At 41.3% G+C, this 22,225-nt stretch overlaps 1 protein-coding gene across 3 annotated transcripts; it reads left to right on the plus strand.

Annotated features, from left to right (window-relative positions):
- Positions 1 to 324: 324 nt before the first annotated feature.
- ptgr1.2.L (prostaglandin reductase 1, gene 2 L homeolog) lies at positions 325 to 21,168 on the plus strand. Of its 3 annotated transcripts, none has more exon segments than NM_001095265.1 (10): positions 325 to 394; positions 14,983 to 15,097; positions 16,065 to 16,110; positions 18,105 to 18,164; positions 18,451 to 18,618; positions 18,950 to 19,067; positions 19,569 to 19,724; positions 20,126 to 20,231; positions 20,634 to 20,752; positions 20,950 to 21,168. In NM_001095265.1, coding segments are annotated over 9 exon segments (990 nt in total). In that variant the 5' UTR covers positions 325 to 394; positions 14,983 to 14,991; the 3' UTR covers positions 21,061 to 21,168.
- The last annotated feature ends 1,057 nt before the right edge of the window (positions 21,169 to 22,225 follow it).

Genomic DNA, 22,225 nt, shown 5'->3' on the forward strand with positions numbered 1-22,225 from the left:
TATATTTTAATAGAGACCTACATTGTTTGGGGGGCAGGCCCGGACTGACCATGTGCCCATACGGGCAATTGCCCGAGGGGCCGCTCTGTTTCTAGCTAAGTGGGCCGGGGCGCTCCTGATCTGCTGTCCGGGAGTCACTGATGCAAGTCCCCTTCCCTCGCCCTTTTCCCTGACTGTGTGGAGCAGTGAAACAGACCTCTCTGCAGCCGTGCTGTCTCCTGTTGTATTTCTCCTAATAATCCGCTCTCTGCTGGCAAGTCTGCAGGCTGCAGACAGCAGACATGATCAGTGGATTGCAGAGTGAGCATCAATTAGAAACGGTCTGCTGTTTGCAGCCTGCCAGCAGAGAGCTGATTATTAGGAGAAGTACAGGAGACAGCACGGCTGCAGAAATGTCTGTTTCACTGCTTCACATTTAATTTAATGACATTAAACTGGCGATTCTTCTATTGATTTGTTCTGTCTGTAATACGATGGTTCTCCACAGGCCACAATAGATGATCCAATCCTAGTGCCAATGATTGATCAGTTAGAAGTACAAGGACAGTTTCTGTACTGATAATAAAAGACAGTTGCAGTTAAGGATTGGTATACTTTCAGGGTGGGGGGTATGCTTAGGGCAAACAGCACGACTGCAGAAAGGTCTGTTTCACTGCTTCACACAGTGAGTGAAAAGGGTGAGGGAAGGGGACTTGCTGGGGCATTTCTCAGAGTACTGAAAATTACAAGTTGGCAATACAACGAAAAGGGTGTGGGGCTTGGGTGGGCTGAATAGTGAATCAGAACATTACTGTGTCTATTAAAAATCACATTTGAACATTTTGCCACCCACTCGGCTGGGAATCATACATGTGTTAAACTGCTGGAACTGGCACTGTGTCCTTTAGGTGATTACTTATTTACTGTTCTGGATTCTCATGGAACTACAGCACTTAGGGGCAAATTCACTAAGATGCGAAGTTGCGCCGCGCGCAACTTCGCCGCACTTCGCCAGGCGTAGTTTCGCCAGCGCTCCGCAAATTCACTAAAATCCGAAGTTGCGCACAGGGCTAGCGTAAGGTTGCGAAGTTGCGCTAGCGTTGATTCGCTATGTATAGCGAAGTTACGCTAGCGAAGGCTAATTTGCATACGGCGCGAAATTCAAATTTCAATGGAGGAACACGTATCAGCACTACAAATGCCTAGAAAACCTTCAAATCTGCAAATAAAAAAATTATTTTGCCCTACACATGTGCCCACTGTCTAGGTAAGTTGCCATGAGTCAGGAAATGTAGGGGGGAGGAAGGGGAGCCCCAAAAATATTTTTGATCTTTTTCAGCCTATCACCCATCATGTAGAAAACACGCCAGCGTTTTTTGGGACTTAGAAAAAAAATTTACTTTTTTTGAAACAATCCCTATCTACTCTATTGCGCTTCGCCTGGTCTGAGGTGGCGAAGGAAGTGTAGCGTAAAAGGTAGCGTTCAGTACACTGCGCAAGTTAGTGAATTTGCGTAGTTACATCGCTAGCGAAAATTCGTAAAAAATGTTACTGTACTATAATGTAATAATAATAGTTTGTTAATGACTGTAATATTTTACATTAAAGGAGAAGGAAAGGTTAAAACTAAGTAAGCCTTATCAGAAAGGTCCATCTAAATACACCATTAAACGCCCAAAGTAGTGCTGCTCTGAGTCCCCTGTCAAAAGAAACACTGCATTTCTTTCCTTCTATTGTGTACACATGGGCTTCTGTATCAGACTTCCTGCCTTCAGCTTAAACCTCATTGCCCTGGGCAAGAGCATGCTCAGTTTGCTCCTCTTCCCCCACCCCTCCCTTCTCTACTGTAATCTGAGCCCAGAGCAGGGAGAGACTCAGGCAGGAAGTGATGTCACACCACATTAATTCTGAAGCTCCTATTCTAAACAAACAGAGAGTTTCTAGAGCTTTTTACTCAGGTATGGTAAAACATTCTACAGAATAAGTATAGCATTCTAGCTTGCACTATTGCAGCTAATCTATTGGCAATAAAATGCCTCCGTAGCTTTCCTTCTCCTTTAAGTACCGTTAAGCGAGAAAGGCAGCTCTTTATGCACATAATTTTTGCAGTTTTACCCCAATATATGTGTGAATGAGTATAAAACCATTGTGTGTTTACATGTGGGCTGCTTTGATTTTTTTTGCCCGGGCTGCTTTTTACTCCCAGTCCGGCCCTGTTGGGGGGTATAGTTTTCCTTTAATAACAGTGTCCACAAAATGGTGCCTTCTTGCTTGCTGTGATTATGCAATTCTAAGACGAAAAGAAACAAGTATTTAATTTACACAGTGTAAGTGAAGATTTGGAATTATTTCTTTGGGTGGCAGGTACCCTTTAAAGTTACAGAGATTGAGAAAATGTCAGAAGTAATCTGGGAGGGAGTTCCCGAGAAGAGGTGCAGCCCTAGTAAAGTCTTGATTGTAATGTGAAGTGTTATTGAGTGAGGTGTGGAGAAGCAAATCAGTAAAGGATGTAGAAAGTGATTTGGCGAGTACCTGGAGAAAAGTTCAGAGATGTAGGCTGAGTAGTTAATACATAATAAAAACGCCCCATTAAATTATTCCAGATAGGCCATAGAAATTGTTGGGAAAAAAATGACATTTTAAATAAAATGTATTTCTTTAGGTGACAGTATCAGCATCCCTTTAAAATATTATCGATTTTATTACTACCATCGATATCTATAACATAATGAGAGAGCACATAATGCTTTCTGTAAAATATTGTTTTCATTACAATATGTTCTAAGACAGCATCAAAACTGTGCTCTAATCTGCAAGTTTATATGTGGGCTGCTTTGATTCTTTTTCTGCCAGCGTTGCTTTTTACTCCCAGTCCTTTTTATTTCTACAGTATTAGCGATGGGCTTTTTATTTTAGTCCCAGTATTACGATTGATTCCTCAAGGGAGTTGCACATGCAGCCAGATTCCCATTACAATTGTGACCACTGTGGCAAGAATATGTTGCTAGCAGCATTATTCTCCAAACCAAAGGTCTGCAGAGCCTATGACTACACTAGATTGTGGGCTAATCTGGGCATGTTAATGCCACAACAATACTTGTGATAAATACTCCTCTATACTAGCTGATGCATTAAAACAGAATTCATTGCATTTTGCTGAACAATGTGCAATGTAAAAGAGTAAAGGGTGCAGAAACAAAAGGGACCCAAGGAATTAACACCTGCAAAGTGCAATTTCTAGGACTTATTTACTGTACATGTTTCTCCTAAACAAAGAGCAACCTTGCACCTAATACATCTGGCACCGAAAATATTGCCACAATGGAAATAACAGGCATCATTGCCAGAGGAAACACCAATGCAACTTGCCACTGAGATACAAACATTTGTTTATTTGTACCTGCATTACTAAATTGTTTGCAGGTTGTGGTGAATGCTGCTTTGCAGGTACCTGCTATTATGCTAGAATTCTCGGGGGGGGGGGAACTCTGCATTATTGGTAAAAACATTTTGTGTTTTGCATTAATTTTTTGAGTCTACTTCATACAGTATAATTAAGTTACTTTTTACTTGGAGGGTTTTGGAAAGTAAAAATTGTGTTTGTGTTTCAAGTTGGTGCTTGGCAGTTTTGTACTCTCAAATGCTGGCTGGACTTCTTCCATTTCTAATGACAAAGAGTTAACACCAACTGGCCTGCCCACATTCCCAAATCACAGGTTCTTGGGACAATAGGAATGCCTAAGTGAGTATATACTTGCACAGGCAGAATTATCCACTTCTGTAATAGGTGTAACAGCTTTATGATATGGACATGTCATAGATTATAATAATGTATCCTACCTGTGGGGTGTGTAGTTTGAAAGTAATTATTCTGATAAGTCTTTCAGTTTATATGAAATATTGTATTTAGTGACAAGGACATACTCTAAGGACTCCCACTGAAATATAGGTAGACTGCAAAGATATTGCAGGAAATAGTCATATATGAAGCAATTTGACCTTGTAGTTTTAGTCAATTTGGCTAAATTACCTGACATTTGCTCCTTGCCCCTGGAGTTGCAGTTCCATGGCACAATACTAATAGATCACAACCCAACTGTCCAAAAAGAACACTCAAGGAGTCATTCTCTTGAAATCTGAACAAGGTTTTTATTCAACTAGCCAAATTGTATGGTTTAATCAGACTAGTCCAGGTTTGACTGCCTTATTGGTGGTACTCGGCATGACTGTGCCTCTCCATACAGCTTAGAATTTTTCAGTAAGTTGTTCTGCACCTTTTGGCACTCAATATTTGCCTGGAAAAGGACAGTGGTTTATCTAAATAAGATTTTTTTACATTACCATCTTCCCAGGGCTAACACAGCATTTTACACTGCTCTTATCTATTTCAAAATATGTCACAAGTGTTGGGCATTCTATTTATACTAAAAGCACTGGTTTTATTAGTGAAGATATATGTTGGAGCTTGTTATGTATTTCATGAATGTACGTTCCTAATTAGAGATGTCGCGAACTGTTCGCCGGCGAACTTGTTCGCGCGAACATCGGGTGTTCGCGCTCGCCGGAAGTTCGCGAACGTCGCGCGACGTTCGCCATTTTGGGTTCGCCATTGTTGGCGCTTTTTTTTGCCCTCTCACCCAGACCAGCAGGTACATGGCAGCCAATCAGGAAGCTCTCCCCTGGACCACTCCCCTTCCCTATAAAAACCGAAGCCCTGCAGCGTTTTTTCACTCTGCCTGTGTGTGCTGAAGAGATAGTGTAGGGAGAGAGCTGCTGCCTGTTAGTGATTTCAGGGACAGTTGAAAGTTTGCTGGCTAGTAATCGTTTTGATACTGCTCTGTTATTGGAGGGACAGAAGTCTGCAGGGGTTTGAGGGACATTTAAGCTTAGGTAGCTTTGCTGGCTAGTAATCTACCTTCTACTGCAGTGCTCTGTATGTAGCTGCAGTGGGCAGCTGTCCTGCTTCTGATCTCATCTGCTGACTGCTGCAATAACAGTAGTCCTTGTAAGGACTGCTTTTATTTATTTTTTTGTTGTTTTACTACTACTACTACTACTACTATAAGAGCCCAGTGCTATTAGTCTAGCAGTGTTGGGGAGTGGGACTGGTGTGCTAATCTGCTGCTCCTAGTAGTTCAGCAGCACCAACTTTAATTTTTTTTTTTTAATATTCATTTTTTTTTATTTTACTTTTTTTTATTTTACTACCGCTGTAGTAGTGTATAAGTTGACCTTTTAGGCATTATTTGCCCTGTAGGCATTATTTGCACACTGTTTTCTTCAACCCGCCATCTAGCTGTGTGACCTTGTTCACATTCTGTCTAAATATCCATAATATTACCGTCTCCAGAAAAAACACCGGAGTGACTTTTTTCAAGCAGCCATAATATATTTTACGTAATCCGTATCCACCGCTGTAGTAGTGTATACGTTGACCTTGTAGGCATTATTTGCACACTGTTTTCTTCAACCCGCCATCTAGCTGTGTGACCTTGTTCACATTCTGTCTAAATATCCATAATATTACCGTCTCCAGAAAAAACACCGGAGTGACTTTTTTCAAGCAGCCATAATATATTTTACGTAATCCGTATCCACCGCTGTAGTAGTGTATACGTTGACCTTGTAGGCATTATTTGCACACTGTTTTCTTCAACCCGCCATCTAGCTGTGTGACCTTGTTCACATTCTGTCTAAATATCCATAATATTACCGTCTCCAGAAAAAACACCGGAGTGACTTTTTTCAAGCAGCCATAATATATTTTACGTAATCCGTATCCACCGCTGTAGTAGTGTATACGTTGACCTTGTAGGCATTATTTGCACACTGTTTTCTTCAACCCGCCATCTAGCTGTGTGACCTTGTTCACATTCTGTCTAAATATCCATAATATTACCGTCTCCAGAAAAAACACCGGAGTGACTTTTTTCAAGCAGCCATCATATATTTTACGTAATCCGTATCCACCGCTGTAGTAGTGTATACGTTGACCTTGTAGGCATTATTTGCACACTGTTTTCTTCAACCCGCCATCTAGCTGTGTGAGCTTGTTCACATTTTGTCTAAATATTGATAATATTATCGTCTCTAGAAAAACCACTTGAGTTACTTTTTTTCAAGCAGCATTCATATATTTTACGTAATCCGTATCCACCGCTGTAGTAGTGTATACGTTGACCTTTTAGGCATTATTTGCACACTGTTTTCTTCAACCCGCCATCTAGCTGTGTGACCTTGTTTCACATTTCCTGTCTAAATATCCATAATATTACCGTCTCCAGAAAAAACACCGGAGTGACTTTTTTCAAGCAGCCATAATATATTTTACGTAATCCGTAATCCACCGCTGTAGTAGTGTATACGTTGACCTTGTAGGCATTATTTGCACACTGTTTTCTTCAACCCGCCATCTAGCTGTGTGACCTTGTTCACATTCTGTCTAAATATCCATAATATTACCGTCTCCAGAAAAAACACGCGGAGTGACTTTTTTCAAGCAGCCATAATATATTTTAACGGGTAATCCGTATCCACCGCTGTAGTAGTGTATACGTTGACCTTGTAGGCATTTATTTTGCACACCTGTTTTCTTCAACCCGCCATCTAGCTGTGTGACCTTGTTCACATTCTGTCTAAATATCCATAATATTACCGTCTCCAGAAAAAACACCGGGAGTGACTTTTTCAAGCAGCCATAATATATTTTACGTAATCCGTATCCACCGCTGTAGTAGTGTATACGTTGACCTTTGTAGGCATTATTTGCACACTGTTTTCTTCAACCCGCCATCTAGCTGTGTGACCTTGTTCACATTCTGTCTAAATATCCATAATATTACCGTCTCCAGAAAAAACACCGGAGTGACTTTTTTCAAGCAGCATTCATATATTTTACGTAATCCGTATCCACCGCTGTAGTAGTGTATACGTTGACCTTGTAGGCATTATTTGCACACTGTTTTCTTCAACCCGCCATCTAGCTGTGTGACCTTGTTCACATTCTGTCTAAATATCCATAATATTACCGTCTCCAGAAAAAACACTTGAGTTACTTTTTTTCAAGCAGCATTCATATATTTTACGTAATCCGTATCCACCGCTGTAGTAGTGTATACGTTGACCTTGTAGGCATTATTTGCACACTGTTTTCTTCAACCCGCCATCTAGCTGTGTGTATTATCGTTTCCAGAAAAACCAACTGAGTTTTTTGTTGTTTGTTGTTGTTTTTTAAAAATAATGCCAGGCAAAGGCAGGCCGCCACGCAGAGGCTGTGCTAGGGGCCGTGCTGCTATGCAATCCTGTGGCCCTAGCAAATTGCCCAGTTTTAAAAAGCCAATGACCCTGAACTCCCAAAATGCTGAAGAGGTAGTTGACTGGCTTACACAGCACACCCCATCCTCTACCGTTTCTAACTTTACCACAACATCCTCCTCATCCTCCACTGCTATGGCCACCCCACGTAACACTTCCTCCACCACCGGTGCCCCTTCTTCACTGGGGTCAGAGGAAGTTATTTTCCCATGAGTTTCTTGAAACTGAGTAATGCGCAACCATTATTGCCAGAAGAAGATGAAGGAGATGAGGACCTTACACCCAGATTTAATTCTGGCAGAGACACGATAGAGATGGACATAATGAGTGATGAGGAGGAGGTCCCCGCTGCTGCTTCTTCTGTGATGTGTCAGAAGAAATTGATGCATCTGAGGAGAATGATGATGAGGAGATTGATGTTTTGTGGGTGCCTAGTAGAAGAGAGCAAGAGGAGGGTAGTTCAGATGGAGAGACGGAGAGTCAGAGAGGCAGTAGGAGAATAAGACTTAGAAGAAGCAGGGAGGACAGCCCGCAGGGATCAGTAGGGCAACAACATGTATCGGCACCTGTGTTCAGCCGGCCAACGCACCCGCCATTGCCGCCAATGGCCGCCAATTCTACTGTTACCGCCAGATCGCACACTTCCAAAAAGTCAGCAGTGTGGGATTTTTTAATGTGTGTGCCTCTGACAAAAGCATTGTAATTTGCAATGAGTGCAGTCAGAAACTGAGCCTTGGTAAGCCCAACAGCCACATAGGTACAACTTCTATGCAAAGGCACATGAGCGGCAAGCACAAAAGCACTTTGGGAGCAACACCCTCAAAGGCAACAGGCAAACTAAAAGCCACACTCCTTCTGGTCCAGCATCTTACTGCTCCTACCTCTGCTCTCCTTGACCCGTCTGAACCACCCTCCACTCCGCCTTCCACCTTGACCACCTGTTCCCATTCCCAGTCATCTGCCACCAGCCAAGTTTTCTGTGAAGGCCATGTTTGAGCGTAAGAAGCCAATGTCTGACTGTCACCCCCTTGCCCGGCGTCTGACAGCTGGCTTGTCTGCACTCTTAGCCCGCCAGCTTTTTACCATACCAGCTGGTGGACTCTGAGGCCTTCCGCAAATTTGTAAGCAATTGGGCACACCGCAGTGGAAGGTACCCAGCCGCAATTTTTTTTCTAAAAAGGGAATACCACACCTGTACCAACATGTGCAGAGCCAAGTTACCGGCATCTCTGTCACTTAGTGTTGGGCCAAAGGTCCATATGACTACTGACGCATGGTCCTCCAAGCATGGTCAGGGCAGGTATGTCACCTACACTGCCCACTGGGTGAACTTGGTAATGGCTGGGAAGCAGGGAATGGGTAGCTCAACAACAACAGTGGAGTTGGTGTCACCGCCGACGGATTGCACGCGGTTCTGCCACCACCTCTACTCCTCCATCGCTCTCTACCTCGTCTTTCTTCTTCTTCTACTCTGCTGCTGGGTCCTCCTTCTCCTCCTCCACACCTGTGCACCCCCAGCTCCCCCTAGGCTATTCGACGTGCCAGGTACGCCGTTGTCACGCTGTCTTGGGAATGACGTGCCTGGAAAGCAAAAACCATACCGGATCTGTACTCCTGTCATCTCTGCAGTCACAGGCCGATCGGTGGCTGACCCCACACCAACTGCAGATCGGAAAAGTGGTGTGTGACAATGGAAGCAATCTGTTGGCAGCGTTGAGACTAGGCAATTTAACACATGTGCCCTGCATGGCACATGTGTTAAATTTAATAGTCCAACGTTTTGTCTCCAAGTACCCAGGATTCCAGGACGTTCTCACCCAGTCCAGAAAGGTGTCGGCCCATTTCAGACGTTCCTACACAGCCATGGCACGCCTTGCTGACATTCAGCAGCGCTACAACATGCCAGTCAGGCGTTTGATTTCTGACAGCCAGACTCGCTGGAATTCAACGCTCCTTATGTTGGAACGTCTGCTGCAACAACAAAGGGCCGTCAACGGTACCTTTTTGAACTGGGTGGTAGGACTGGATCTGCACAGCTGGGGATTTTTTTCCCCCGTTACTGGGTGCTTATGCGCGATGCCTGCAGGCTCATGCGACCTTTTGAAGAGGTGACAAATATGGTCAGTCGCACCGAAGGCACCATCAGCGACCTAATACCCTTCGCTTTCTTCCTGGAGCGTGCCGTGCGACGAGTGACAGATGAGGCTGTAGACCAGCGTGACGAGGAGCTGGAAGCGCACGATTTCTGGTCGGAATCACCAGAACGAACCCAGGCACCTGCTGCAACGCAGGGAGAGGTGCCAGAAGTGGAGTCAGAGGAGGAAGGTGGCTTTGTGGAGGAGGAGGAGGAGGACCAACAGGAGCAGGCTTCCCAGGGGGCTAGTGGTGACCTTTTGGGGACCCCTGGTCTTGTACGTGGCTGGGGGAGGAGACCGTGGATGATGCAGTCCTTGATAATGAGGAAGCGGAGATGGATAGCTCTGCATCCAACCTTGTGAGAATGGGGTCTTTCATGCTGTCATGCCTGTTGAAGGACCCCCGTATCAAGAGGCTTAAGGAGAAGGACCTGTACTGGGTCGCAACGCTACTAGACCCTCGGTACAAGCATAAAGTGTCAGAAATGTTACCAACATACCACAAGTCCGAAAAGATGCGGCATTTACAAACCAGCCTGCAAAACATGTTGTACAATGCTTTTAAGGGTGATGTCACTTCAGGAACTCATTTAACATTCCAGGGGCAGAGGTGCCAGTAATCCTGCCACGAGCACACCTGCAAGGACAAAGCCCTTTGGCCAGTCTGTAACGTCAGACATGCAAATGTTTTTCTGTCCAAGGCAGCGCCACAACCCTTCTGGATCCACCCTCAAAGAACGCCTCGACCGGCAGGTAGCGGACTACCTGGCATTAACTGCAGATATCGACACTCTGAGGAGCGATGAACCCCTGGACTACTGGGTGCGCAGGCTTGATCTGTGGCCAGAGCTGTCACAATTTGCCATGAACCTCTTGTCTTGCCCAGCCTCAAGTGTGCTCTCAGAAAGGACCTTCAGTGCAGCAGGAGGGATTGTAACTGAGAAGAGAACTCGCCTAGGTCACAAAAGTGTCGATTACCTGACCTTTATTAAAATGAATGAGGGGTGGATCTCGGAGGGTTACTGCACGCCGGAAGACTTGTTCTGACTTCTATGCAGCTGTCCTTCTCTTCAAGCCTCATGACTCCACACACAGCTGTCCTTTAGCGTCCTCCTCCTCCCTCCGCCACCGTTACAAACTAGGGTGCAAACCCTACTGGTTTAATTTTTTCTGGCCTCTGTGCTTCAGTGGCTGCAACCAAAAAAACTGGGCAAACAATGTCTACAAGGTCAACGTATGGCAAAAAATGACTATTTTCAGCATTTATATGGCATATTTTTTCTGGCAACTGTGCTTCAGTGGCTGCGTCCAAAAAAAATGCATATTTTCTGCATTTATATGGCATAATTTTTCTGGCCTCTGTGCTTCAGTGGCTGCAACCAAAAAAATGCATATTTTCAGCATTTATATGGCATAATTTTTCTGGCCTCTGTGCTTCAGTGGCTGCAACCAAAAAAATTTATATTTTCAGCATTTATATGGCATAATTTTTCTGGCAACTGTGCTTCAGTGGCTGCGACCAAAAAAATGCATATTTTCAGCATTTATATGGCATAATTTTTCTGGCCTCTGTGCTTCAGTGGCTGCAACCAAAAAAATTTATATTTTCAGCATTTATATGGCATAATTTTTCTGGCAACTGTGCTTCAGTGGCTGCGACCAAAAAAATGCATATTTTCTGCATTTATATGGCATAATTTTTCTGGCCTCTGTGCTTCAGTGGCTGCAACCAAAAAAATTTATATTTTCAGCATTTATATGGCATAATTTTTCTGGCCTCTGTGCTTCAGTGGCTGCAACCAAAAAAATGCATATTTTCAGCATTTATATGGCATAATTTTTCTGGCAACTCTGCTTCAGTGGCTGCGACCAAAAAAATGACTATTTTCAGCATTTATATGGCATATTTTTTCTGGCCTCTGTGCTTCAGTGGCTGCGGCCAAAAAAACTGGGCAAACAATGCCTACAAGGTCAACGACGTTGACCTTGTAGGCATTGTTTGCCCAGTTTTTTTTGGCCGCAGCCACTGAGAGGCCAGAAAAAATATGCCATATAAATGCTGAAAATAGTCATTTTTTGCCATACGTTGACTCAACGTATATGGCAAAAAATTACTATTTTCAGCATTTATATGGCATATTTTTTCTGGCAACTGTGCTTCAGTGGCTGCGACCAAAAAAACTGGGCAAACAATGCCTACAAGGTCAACGTATGGCAAAAAATGACTATTTTCAGCATTTATATGGCATATTTTTTCTGGCAACTGTGCTTCAGTGGCTGCAACCAAAAAAACTGGGCAAACAATGTCTACAAGGTCAACGTATGGCGAAAAATTACTATTTTCAGCATTTATATGGCATATTTTTTATGGCAACTGTGCTTCAGTGGCTGCGTCCAAAAAAACTGGGCAAACAATGCCTACAAGGTCAACGTATGGCAGTTGTTTAAAGAGAACAGTAGATTACTAGCCAGCAAAGCTACCTAAGCTAAAATGTCCCTCAAATCCCTGCAGACTTCTGTCCCTCCAATACAGAGCAGTATCAAGCAGATTACTAGCCAGCAAACTTACTATCATCTGTCCCTGAAATCACTAACAGCTCTCCCCCTACACTATCTCTTCCAAGCACACACAGGCAGATTTTTCAGATACATTTTTGCCTTGATCCCCCTCTGGCATGCCACTGTCCAGGTCGTTGCACCCTTTAAACAACTTTAAAATCATTTTTCTGGCCAGAAATGTCTTTTCTAGATGTTAAAGTTCGCCTTCCCATTGAAGTCTATGGGGTTCGCGAACCGTTCGCGAACCGCTCGCATTTTTGCGCAAGTTCGCGAATATGTTCGCGAACTTTTTTTCCGACGTTCGCTACATCCCTATTCCTAATCACTGGTGAAAATACAAACTGGGTTATTTCAGTCTTATATCAGTAAGGCCATACTACCTAGTAAAATAAGATAAAGAATGAAATAGTTGACTCGTTGCTATATTTCATATGAGTTCGTATGACTGACGGCTGAGAAGGGAGGGTAGAGGACGGAGGTGTGATTGCAGATTTGGACGATGACTGACGGTAAAAGCAACCGATGCGCCACTCTGAAGTCATAGGACATCACATGAAGGATAGGGATTTCGCTGCAGGATGTCCTAAAATGCGTTACGTACTCACGTTTTGTGCTGGCTGTAGATTATAATGAATAATGCACCCCCTACTGTAATTTATAAAGATATTAAAAGTCACCGAGGAGTTACGTGACCTGTATAAAAGCACTCGGCCTGCGGGGGTGCATTATTCATTATAATCTACAGTGTTTCTATGTGCAGCATTTCAAGGAGTTCTCTGCCTCAGCTATATATTAGTCTACCCAATGCCACACTTTGTTCCCCTTGTGGTTTTGCATTTTATTATTCTGTCTCCCTGTAGCCCCTCTGTACCCTGTGAGGTATTTTTGCATGATTCTCATACCTCCCAACTGGCCCTTTTTCGGAGGGACAGTCCCTCTTTTGACAGCTCAACCCGCAGTCCCTCATTTGTACTGGAAAGTACCTCTTTTCTATGCACTGAACAGCCAGAAAAAGAAACAAACTTAATTGGCTTTTAGCAGAGAGCCCAGAACAGCTAAACAGGTGCAAATAAGATACTTTGTAACAAAACACAGTTTAGATAAGGAGAAATATTTTCAAACTTTCATAACCTGCCAAATTTTGTAAAACAAACATGGTAATTAGGGGGTGTGGCCACAGAAAGGGGTGTGGTCAAAGTAGCAAAATACAACCAACCAGCTAGTTTGAACAGTGCTATAGTGCATTTGTTTTATGTAACATGAATACCTTCCAGTCAGGGGATAGCTGCTATTTTACTGTTGGTGTGTTATATTGCATTCAACAGTTAACAAATCAAAGGTATCCACCCAGTCAGGCTTTTGGTGGATGGCGTGGTTTGTAGTGCAGCTTAATGAATTACAGCTAAATGATAAAGTCCGCAGATAGCCATGATAGAGAGTACAGCAGGCAGTGAAGAAAGAGCAGCCAGTCTCTTCTTTCATGCAATGGTCGCTGAAGGGAGCTGAGGGGCGGGATCTGAGTGGGATGGGGAAGTGGGCAGATTGGCTGTTACACTGTGTGGCTGTACAAAGGTCCCTGCATTTTAAAAGCAGAGGCTTCAGATTGTGCTTCTACTACAGACCAGGCCCAGAAGCAGAGGAGTAATATCCTTCTAGTAGGTAAAGCAATGCTGGTTTCTGAATGGTAGGCATACGGGGAGGGAAATTACACTGTGGTGATGTTGCTGAGAAAACTAACTTATTCATCACCTGCTGCATGTGATCTTTTGATCTCTGAAGTAAATGTGTGACACATGCACACCTATACTCCTGCCCTTTTTGGTACAGCCCTTAACACCACCTGTGAATGATGTACCTAAACTATTTGGTTTTTTACTTTGTATGTTCTTACCGCGCAAACATGAATGCCAAATTTGCCAATCTGCATGTGGCTTTTGCAAGAGCTGTTTGATGGCAGATAATGGCAAAAGTGTTGTTTCATTTTGTACCATGACTCCTCACTCCCAGAACTGCAAATTTGCAGTATATTCACTTTATGTAGTGTGATCAAATAATAAAACACTTGGATTATAAGATTTTGCTACTTTTGCTCCAGAGTTTTGTTCCCCGATAAATGGACATGCACATTTTTTAAAATGCTGGCATGACCATTTATAAGTAGGGGTTATTTTCAATCATATAAACGACATCATACATGAGTAGTATCCGGTTTTGACCCAAACAGCCCGGCTTTTTGAAGGAATGCCTGCCCAGTTTCCAAATAGGAAAACCAGGCAGTATTCCTGAGACTGATCAGCCAATCACTGATTGACATTTCATAGCCCCATCCCTGACATCACAGCCCACCCCTGCTACATTGCGGCACTGCCTCCCAGCCCGGAGTTAGTTGGGGTAAAGATGGCAACCCTATACATGAGCATGGCATGTAGGGCTACAGAATTTTGTGTCACATCATTTAAAAAAAATTGTTTCATTGTACCAGGAAACTGGCAGATCCGTCCAGCCATTTCCCATCTCGCTCCCCCAGTGTGCAGCCATGAGCCATGATGTCACAGAGGCAGGTGCCTCTTCTTCCTACCCCTAGTTCCGGCCCTTGTCTGTTTATAAACTAGATACTGCTGCTGAATTTATTGAAGGCAAGCATGCAATATGACAACACTCGCAAATACTTTAATTTATACAATGCAGAAAATAAATATTCAGGGTACACAGTGTGATGTCACACTTATCTGAAAAGCTAGATAAGATACTAGCAAGAAACTAGATCAAAGTGCACCAGCAAGCCTTTGCTGTCATATATTCATTGGGGATGTACTTAAGGCCTTAAAGTTGCTTTGAGCAGGGAAACATCACAAATTCAGCAGAGTCTACAAAGACCTTACTGACATCTGTGAAAAATAGCACGGCTATTACTGTAAATTTTATTACTTATATAACATACTTGGATAAAACAAAATGAAGTGTGTCGTTCTTTAACTTTCTGTTGTTTTTGCAGATAATAACAATGGTGGTAACTAAGTCATGGACCATGGTGAGGCATTTTGAGGGTGCACCAAAAGCTGAAGATTTTAAGTTGATAGAGAAAGAGTTGCCAACCCTAAAAGATGGTGGTAAGGCCTGCTTAATCAGTGGTCTTCTAGTAGGTTTGCCTATAACCCAGGTGCTAACAAAGATTTGTAAATACCATTTAACTTTTTTTCTGAATGCTTTCAAAGAAGGTCATAGTACAACTATGGGACCTGTTATCCAGAATGCTTGATTGGGGGGGGGCACAGCCTGAAGTCCAGTTAAGGACGAGAGAATAGTGAGAAGAAGAGAATGCCTTTTTGCTTTCCTTCATACAGTACCAACAAAAAAAAACAACTTAGGTCAGCTTGAGAAATATTTAGTATAAATATTTACTTGATGCCCCAGACATTCTGGTAATGGTAACTACGAAATATACGAATGGCTGATACAGCAATGTTTGTCATCAGTGGTAGCCTTTTGATGGAGTCACATGGGGGCATAAAAAGTAGTAGTAAAGGCCAGAATAAATTCCCATATGGAAACATAAGATTATTTGAATTGGATGATGAAGACACTGAACTATACTGCATGTCACTATGGCAGGGGTCCCCTACCTTTTTTACCCGTGAGCCACATTCAATGGGTGAAAAGAGTTGGTTAGCAACGCAAGGTAGAAAATAAGAGCTGTGATTGGCTATGAGGTAGCCCCTACATGGAATGGCTGTCTAAAGGCAGTTGTTTGGCAGTGTACCTGGTTTCTATGCAAATAAAACTTCCTTCTAAGTCCGCAATTCAAAAATATGCTCCTTCTTTGAGGCCACTGGGAGTAACAGCCAATAGATTTGGTGATGTTGCTCGTGAGCCACTAGTTGGAGACTACACTATGGCATGTATTTTATTAAAAAACTATAATACACTAGAATTTACAAATAAATATATATATATATATATATATATATATATATATATATATATATTATATATATATATATATATATATATACTGTATATATTTTGATTGTGAAGCAGAGATTTAACTGCTGTCTTTAAATTTTACTTTATTTTTAGAGGTGCTACTCGAATCTGAGTTCTTAAGTGTCGACCCATACATGAGGTAATTTGAATTCATGCAAGTATATGGTGTGTATACCTTACAGAGATGCTGGGAGTTGTAGCTCGACAGATTTCACACTCCAGGTGTTTCTATCTCTGGATTCACTTTTTCTTTTATTCATAGGCAGGACAAACCATAGAGTCTCCATTTGAAGCTTAAACAAATCGGGTAAATAAATAGGTTATGCAAAATAGAAAACATTTTCAATATAGTAAGTTAGCCAAAAATGTAACGTATAAAGGCTGGAGTGACTGGATGTCTAACATAATAACTAGAACACTACTTCCTGCTTTGCAGCTCTCTTGGTTTCCACCAGAAACCAATCAGTGGCTTGAGGGGAGGCCACATGGGTAATAACTGTTTGCATTTGAATCTGAGCTGCATGCTAAGGATCAATTGCAAAGTCACTGAACAGTTATGTCCCATGTGGCCCCCATTCAAGTCGCTGACTAACTCACAGTTAGAGAGCTGAAAAGCAGGAAGAAGTGTTCTGGCTATTATGTTAGACACCCAGTAACTCCAGCCTTTATACATTATTTTGCACAGCATATCTATTTACCATTTTTTATTTTAACACTGAACTGTTCCTAACAATTTCACTGTGTGCAAGGAAAACCTGATTTAATCTGCATATTAATCTCGTGTGTTTTTCTGTCCTGAAACAGCTCTCAGCTGCTAAATTTAGTCTTTTTACATTAATGGGGTTGTGTACCTTTGAGTTAACATTTAGCATGATTTAGAGAGTTTTGGTTAGTTTTGGTTAGAGAGACAATTGGTTTGCATTTTTTAATATTTGTAGTTTTTGAGCTATTTCGATTTTTATTCAGCAGCTCTCCAGGTTCCAATTTCCATCTCCAGCAATGTGGTTGCCAGGGTCCAAATTATCCTAGCAACCATTCATTGATTTGATTAAGAGATTAGAATATAAGTAGTAGAGGGGCTGAATAGAAAGATGAGTATTAAAAAGTAGCAATAACAAGACATTTGTAGCTTCACAGAGCATTTGTTTTTTAGATGGGGTGACTCCACATGAAAGCAGCAAAGAGTAACAAGTAAAAGGCAAATAATTTAAAAACTATAAAAATAAATAGTGAAGACCAATTGAAAAGTTGCTTAGAATTGGCAATTCTATACCATACTAAAAGTGAACCACCCCTTTAATCTTTAAAGGACAAGGGAAGGTAGAGTCACTGGGGGTTGCAATTTAGACTCTACTTTCTTTGTCCTTCAACTTCACCACAGCTTTTATGTTATAGCAGCCCATAGGACCTAAACATTAGGTGACCTTTGCTGCTTTTTGAAAACACATAACTGGTTGGTTGCTGTGGGTTACTATGCCTAAAGCAAACATACGTCTTTTATTTCATTTTACCCTGCCTGCAAATAGCTAGGGCACACTTGTTGATATTCCTCCTCATTAGAGTCTGTGCACTTCCATACTGTCCTGAATGTAATCCTGAAGAATAACATTCTAATGCACTGGTGTGCTGCTTTTTTCATTTTAAAGCCCTGTGAAATTGTTAAAGGGGTGTTTCACCCCATCAGTTAACTTTTCAGTTGGTCTTCATTATTTATTATATATAGGTTTTTAATTTGCTTTCTTCTTCTGACTCTTTCCAGCTTTCAGATGGGTGGTCATTGACCCCATCTGTAAGGCAACAATTCATTGTTATTGCTACTTTTTTTTTACCCGTCTTTCTGTTCAGCTTCCTCTCCTATTCATATTCCAGTCTCTTATTCAAATCAATGCATGGTTGCTAGGGTAATTTGGACCCTAGCAACCATATTGCTGAAAATGCAAACCGGAGAACTGCTTAATAAAAAGCTAAATAACTCAAAAACCACACATAAAAATGAAAACCATCTGCAAAATGTCTCAGAATATCACTCTCTGCATCATACTAAAAGTTTATAACCCCTTTAAGCTATAGCTATTGACATCAACATTAAGCAGAAACATTTGATTAACTTTTTGTAATATTTATGCTTCACAGACCTTATAGTAAACAGCAGTTAAAGGAGGGAGATGTTATGATGGGATCACAGGTTGCCAGGTAAATGTTTTCTGCCATTTGCTTTGTATGTATTAGACATGGCTAAAATTTAAGGACACAATTCATGGCATACTTTGTATTCATTATTTATTTGAATAATGGTACTTTGGCACTATTCATTTTACTGTTTCATAAAAATAGCTATATGAGGCTTGGAGTGGTGACTCTGCTCAGGAGTGGAGGATTAGCCATATTAAAACTTTTCCAATGAATTATTTGTTTTTGGCAGGATGTCTGCATCACTGATGGTATTTGTGTTTTTTTTGGTTATTTTATTGCATATCAGGGTGGTGGAGAGCAAGAATTCTGCCTTCCCAGTAGGTGGCTATTATGTTGCCTATGCAGGATGGACAACACATTTCATATCGGATGGCAAAGGACTTGATGCTTTACCCTCAAACTGGCCTGACAATCTACCTAGATCATTGGCACTGGGAGCTGTAGGCATGCCTGGGTAGGATACCCAATGGTTGATAGTTTTATAATATTTGGTGTGAAAATTATGCATGTATTCCTTTTGTCTGTGTTGTCTGTTGCTTTACAGCTACTATGTGCACCACTTTTTTAATTATTTGAAATGGTTTGGCACCTCCAGTTAATAGAACAACTTTCTCTTAAATCATGTCTTAGTTCTTTTATTTGAAGAACAACCTGCTGGTATACTGAGCAGCATTAGAAGGAACAGACTGAGTATATGCTATAATCCACAAATAAACCTTTGGTGCCTTTTTTTTTACCAAAAACTATATTTTAGAATATTTGAAATGTATTTGGTTTCCTGACAGATTGACAGCATATTTTGGCCTTTTGGAAGTTTGCAATCCAAAGCAAGGGGAAGTTGTCCTCGTCAATGCTGCTGCTGGTGCTGTTGGCTCAGTCGTGGGTCAGATTGCAAAAATCAAAGTAAGTGAACTGTTGGAAAGGTAACAGCTAAATGAAAGCACAAAAGTAACATTTGTTTGATTATAGCTACCAAACTTGCGGTCCTGCAGACACCTTACAATTAGCTTAAAATATATGCTCTGCTTCTCCAGATATTATTTAATTGTCTCTACTTCATAGCATGAAACTCATAGATCTTTCTGGTTGTGCTACAGAGTGTTTATTTTACGTCTAGAAAATGTTATATTTGAAAGCAAGATAAAGTTATTGCCTTAAATTATCAGACTAATGGGGTTATGTAATAAACTACACCAACCTTACCCATAGCAGCCAATCAGCAGGTAGCATTTACTGGTCACCTTATTGGTTGCTATGGTTTACTACTCCTGGGCAAACGTAGTGCATTTTATTACATATGGGGGTAATTCTTGTTAGGGAATAATAAAGTTACAGAGACTTAAATTGATGCTTGGGATATTAAGCTGTTTTTTTTAAATGAATATAAATGAATGCCGCCAACAGGGCTGCAAAGCAGTTGGATCTGCTGGTTCTGATGACAAACTTGGATTTTTAAAAGAGATTGGATTTGATGAAGTCTTTAACTACAAGACTGTAAGCTCCTTGGCAGAAGCTCTGAAAAAGGCCTCACCAGAAGGATATGAATGCTTCTTTGACAATGTAAGATCTCATATAAAGTATTTTATAAATAACAGTGCAAATGTTATACTCTCTCATCAAAACTGATATAATCTTACTAACTGTGCTGGTGTTTGTTTATTTACCAAGCAGAAAAGTATGATTAGCAATTTTTGCCATATTTGTATGGCCAAATACAGCAATTGTTATTAAATAGCCCTTCCAGCAGTAAACCAAACTACTAAATCATTTGCCAACTTGACCAGGATCAGAATGCTAGTTCAGAACTAGTCAAAATGGCAATAATGGCCCATGCATGGCTAGTTTGCCCTGGGGAGCTCAAATTCAGATCATGCCTACCTGGGTCTTAGATCAATGGCTTTACTATAAACTCCCTTATGAACTGAAAGGCACAATCATTTATTTTATTTTATTTTTTTAAGGTTGGGGGGAAGTTTACAGATGCTGCTCTGCAACAAATGAAAGATTTTGGAAGAATTGCGGTCTGTGGTGCCATCTCTTTGTACAATGATTCAGTACCATCAACAGGTAAATATCCTTAATTAACATTCAGTAAGATGATATTTTTGCATCTTACCGTAATTGGGTGAATATCTAATGTGTTTGCCAAGGTTAGAACATACAGGAGCTTATTTAGAAACAGAAGTCTCATTGCATTCTATGTTCCTGGGCAGCAGCAGCAGCATGGCAGCAGGAATTAGGACTCATTATTATTGCATAAGGCTCATAATCAACAAGAGTTTGCTCTTTAAATTGGTTGAGAAATGCTTCTGACTACTTGAGCTTGCTGCCATTGTCATTGCTGCCTTAAAACGCCTAGTATGTCGTGAGCCTAATGCTTTGGTCAGCAAGTTATTACAGTGTCAGGAGATATATGAATTACTGGTTTGATATTGCCTGAGGTAAATTTAACCAGATATTTTTTTATAGGGCCCTACATTCAACCCTATATTCTTTTCAAACAACTCCGTATGGAAGGATTCTTTGATAGTCGCTGGCAAGATCGATTCCCAGAAGCACTGAAACAGCTGTTGCAGTGGGTTGTAGAGGTAAGAGTGAGTCTGTGTCCTGGTCTGGACACATATTACTAGCCATGTAATATATTTTTTGTTTGTATTACTTTTCACAAGACCAGGCCCTTGTGAGTTTTACGAAAACATTAGTTTTAACTTATTATAACTTATTTCCTTTTTATTGCTTTATTTCCTTTTTATTGCTTTATTTCCTTTTTATTGCTTTATTCCAGGGAAAGCTGAAGTACCGTGAGCACATCACAAATGGCTTTGAGAACATGCCAGCAGGCTTTATAGGGATGCTTAAAGGAGAAAATATTGGCAAAGCTATTATTAAAAGTTAAAAAGATGCCAAAGAATTAACCAGTTTATCACATTTTCAGATAAAGGCGCTGGTACCTCATTACTAATCTAATCTGAAGTACTGGACAATAAAAGGTTTGTTTTCTAAATGTTGTCCTGTTATTTTTACTGTACAATGACAAAATGCTAGACTAGAGTGTTTATGACGTATTTTATACGGAAAGTTCAGTTTGAGTTAACTTTTAGTTTGAGGTAGAGAGTGATATTTTGAGACAATTTGCAATTGGTTTGAATTTTTTATTATTTGTTGTTTTTGAGTTATTTAACTTTTCATTTTTATTTTATTATTATTTTATATTTTTTATCTGGTTTGCAATTTCATCTTTCTGGTTGCTAGGGTCCAAATTACCCTAGCAACCATGCACTGATTTGAATAAGAGACTGGTATATGAATAGGAGAGGGCAGAATAGAATGATGAGTAATAGAGAGTAATAATAACAATGTATTAGTAGCCTATGGGTGAAGACACACAGCGCTAGTAGTAGCAGGAGCTACTTTTTTGTGGCTGCAAAATACCCTGCCATAGTCAATACTTAGAATTGCCTCTGCTAAAACACACTTACCTCCATATGTAATGAAAGGCACTAAGTTTGCCCAGAGCAACCAATAAGATGTTTGCTTTTAAACAGATGACCAGTAAACTCTACTTGCTGATTGGTTGCTATGGGTTACTGCTCCTGAGCAAACTTAGTGCCTTTTATTACATAACCCTCGCAGTCTCTTAGTAAAGCCAATGATCAGTTTTTGTCTATTTTGTAGCCGTGACAAGTAGCTGCTATCCCAATTTGATGCGGATAAACGCCATTGCCGCAATCGACAGGGAGACGGTGTAGCCTGCTGTGGAGATGCCTCCCACAGATCCGCTCAGGCTGTGGCCATTCACATATGGAAGAAACTTAGTTGTATCAGAGGTGCAATGAAGCAGGATGCCGGGGAGACCAAGCTTGGTATAAAACATAGAATCTTTATTAGTCCTGGACCTGGTTAAAACACAAAGTAGAAGTGCGGGCAGGGGAACCAGCTGCCCTCTTCTGGTTCCCCTGCCCGCACTTCTACTTTGTGTTTTAACCAGGACTAATAAAGATTCTATGTTTTATACCAAGCTTGGTCTCCCCGGCATCCTGCTTCATTGGTGCCTCTGACAC

The sequence above is a fragment of the Xenopus laevis genome, chromosome 1L (assembly GCF_017654675.1).
Source record: "Xenopus laevis strain J_2021 chromosome 1L, Xenopus_laevis_v10.1, whole genome shotgun sequence".
NCBI lineage: Eukaryota > Metazoa > Chordata > Amphibia > Anura > Pipidae > Xenopus > Xenopus laevis.

Excerpts from the sequence above, each read along its gene's own strand:
- ptgr1.2.L (XM_041582337.1), top strand. The coding sequence starts at position 14,992 with ATGGTGGTAACTAAGTCATGGACCATGGTGAGGCATTTTGAGGGTGCA. Across the intron at positions 19,068-19,568 it reads GTCAGATTGCAAAAATCAAA|GGCTGCAAAGCAGTTGGATC; the intron begins GTAAGTGAACTG and ends TGCCGCCAACAG. Across the intron at positions 19,725-20,125 it reads ATGAATGCTTCTTTGACAAT|GTTGGGGGGAAGTTTACAGA; the intron begins GTAAGATCTCAT and ends TATTTTTTTAAG.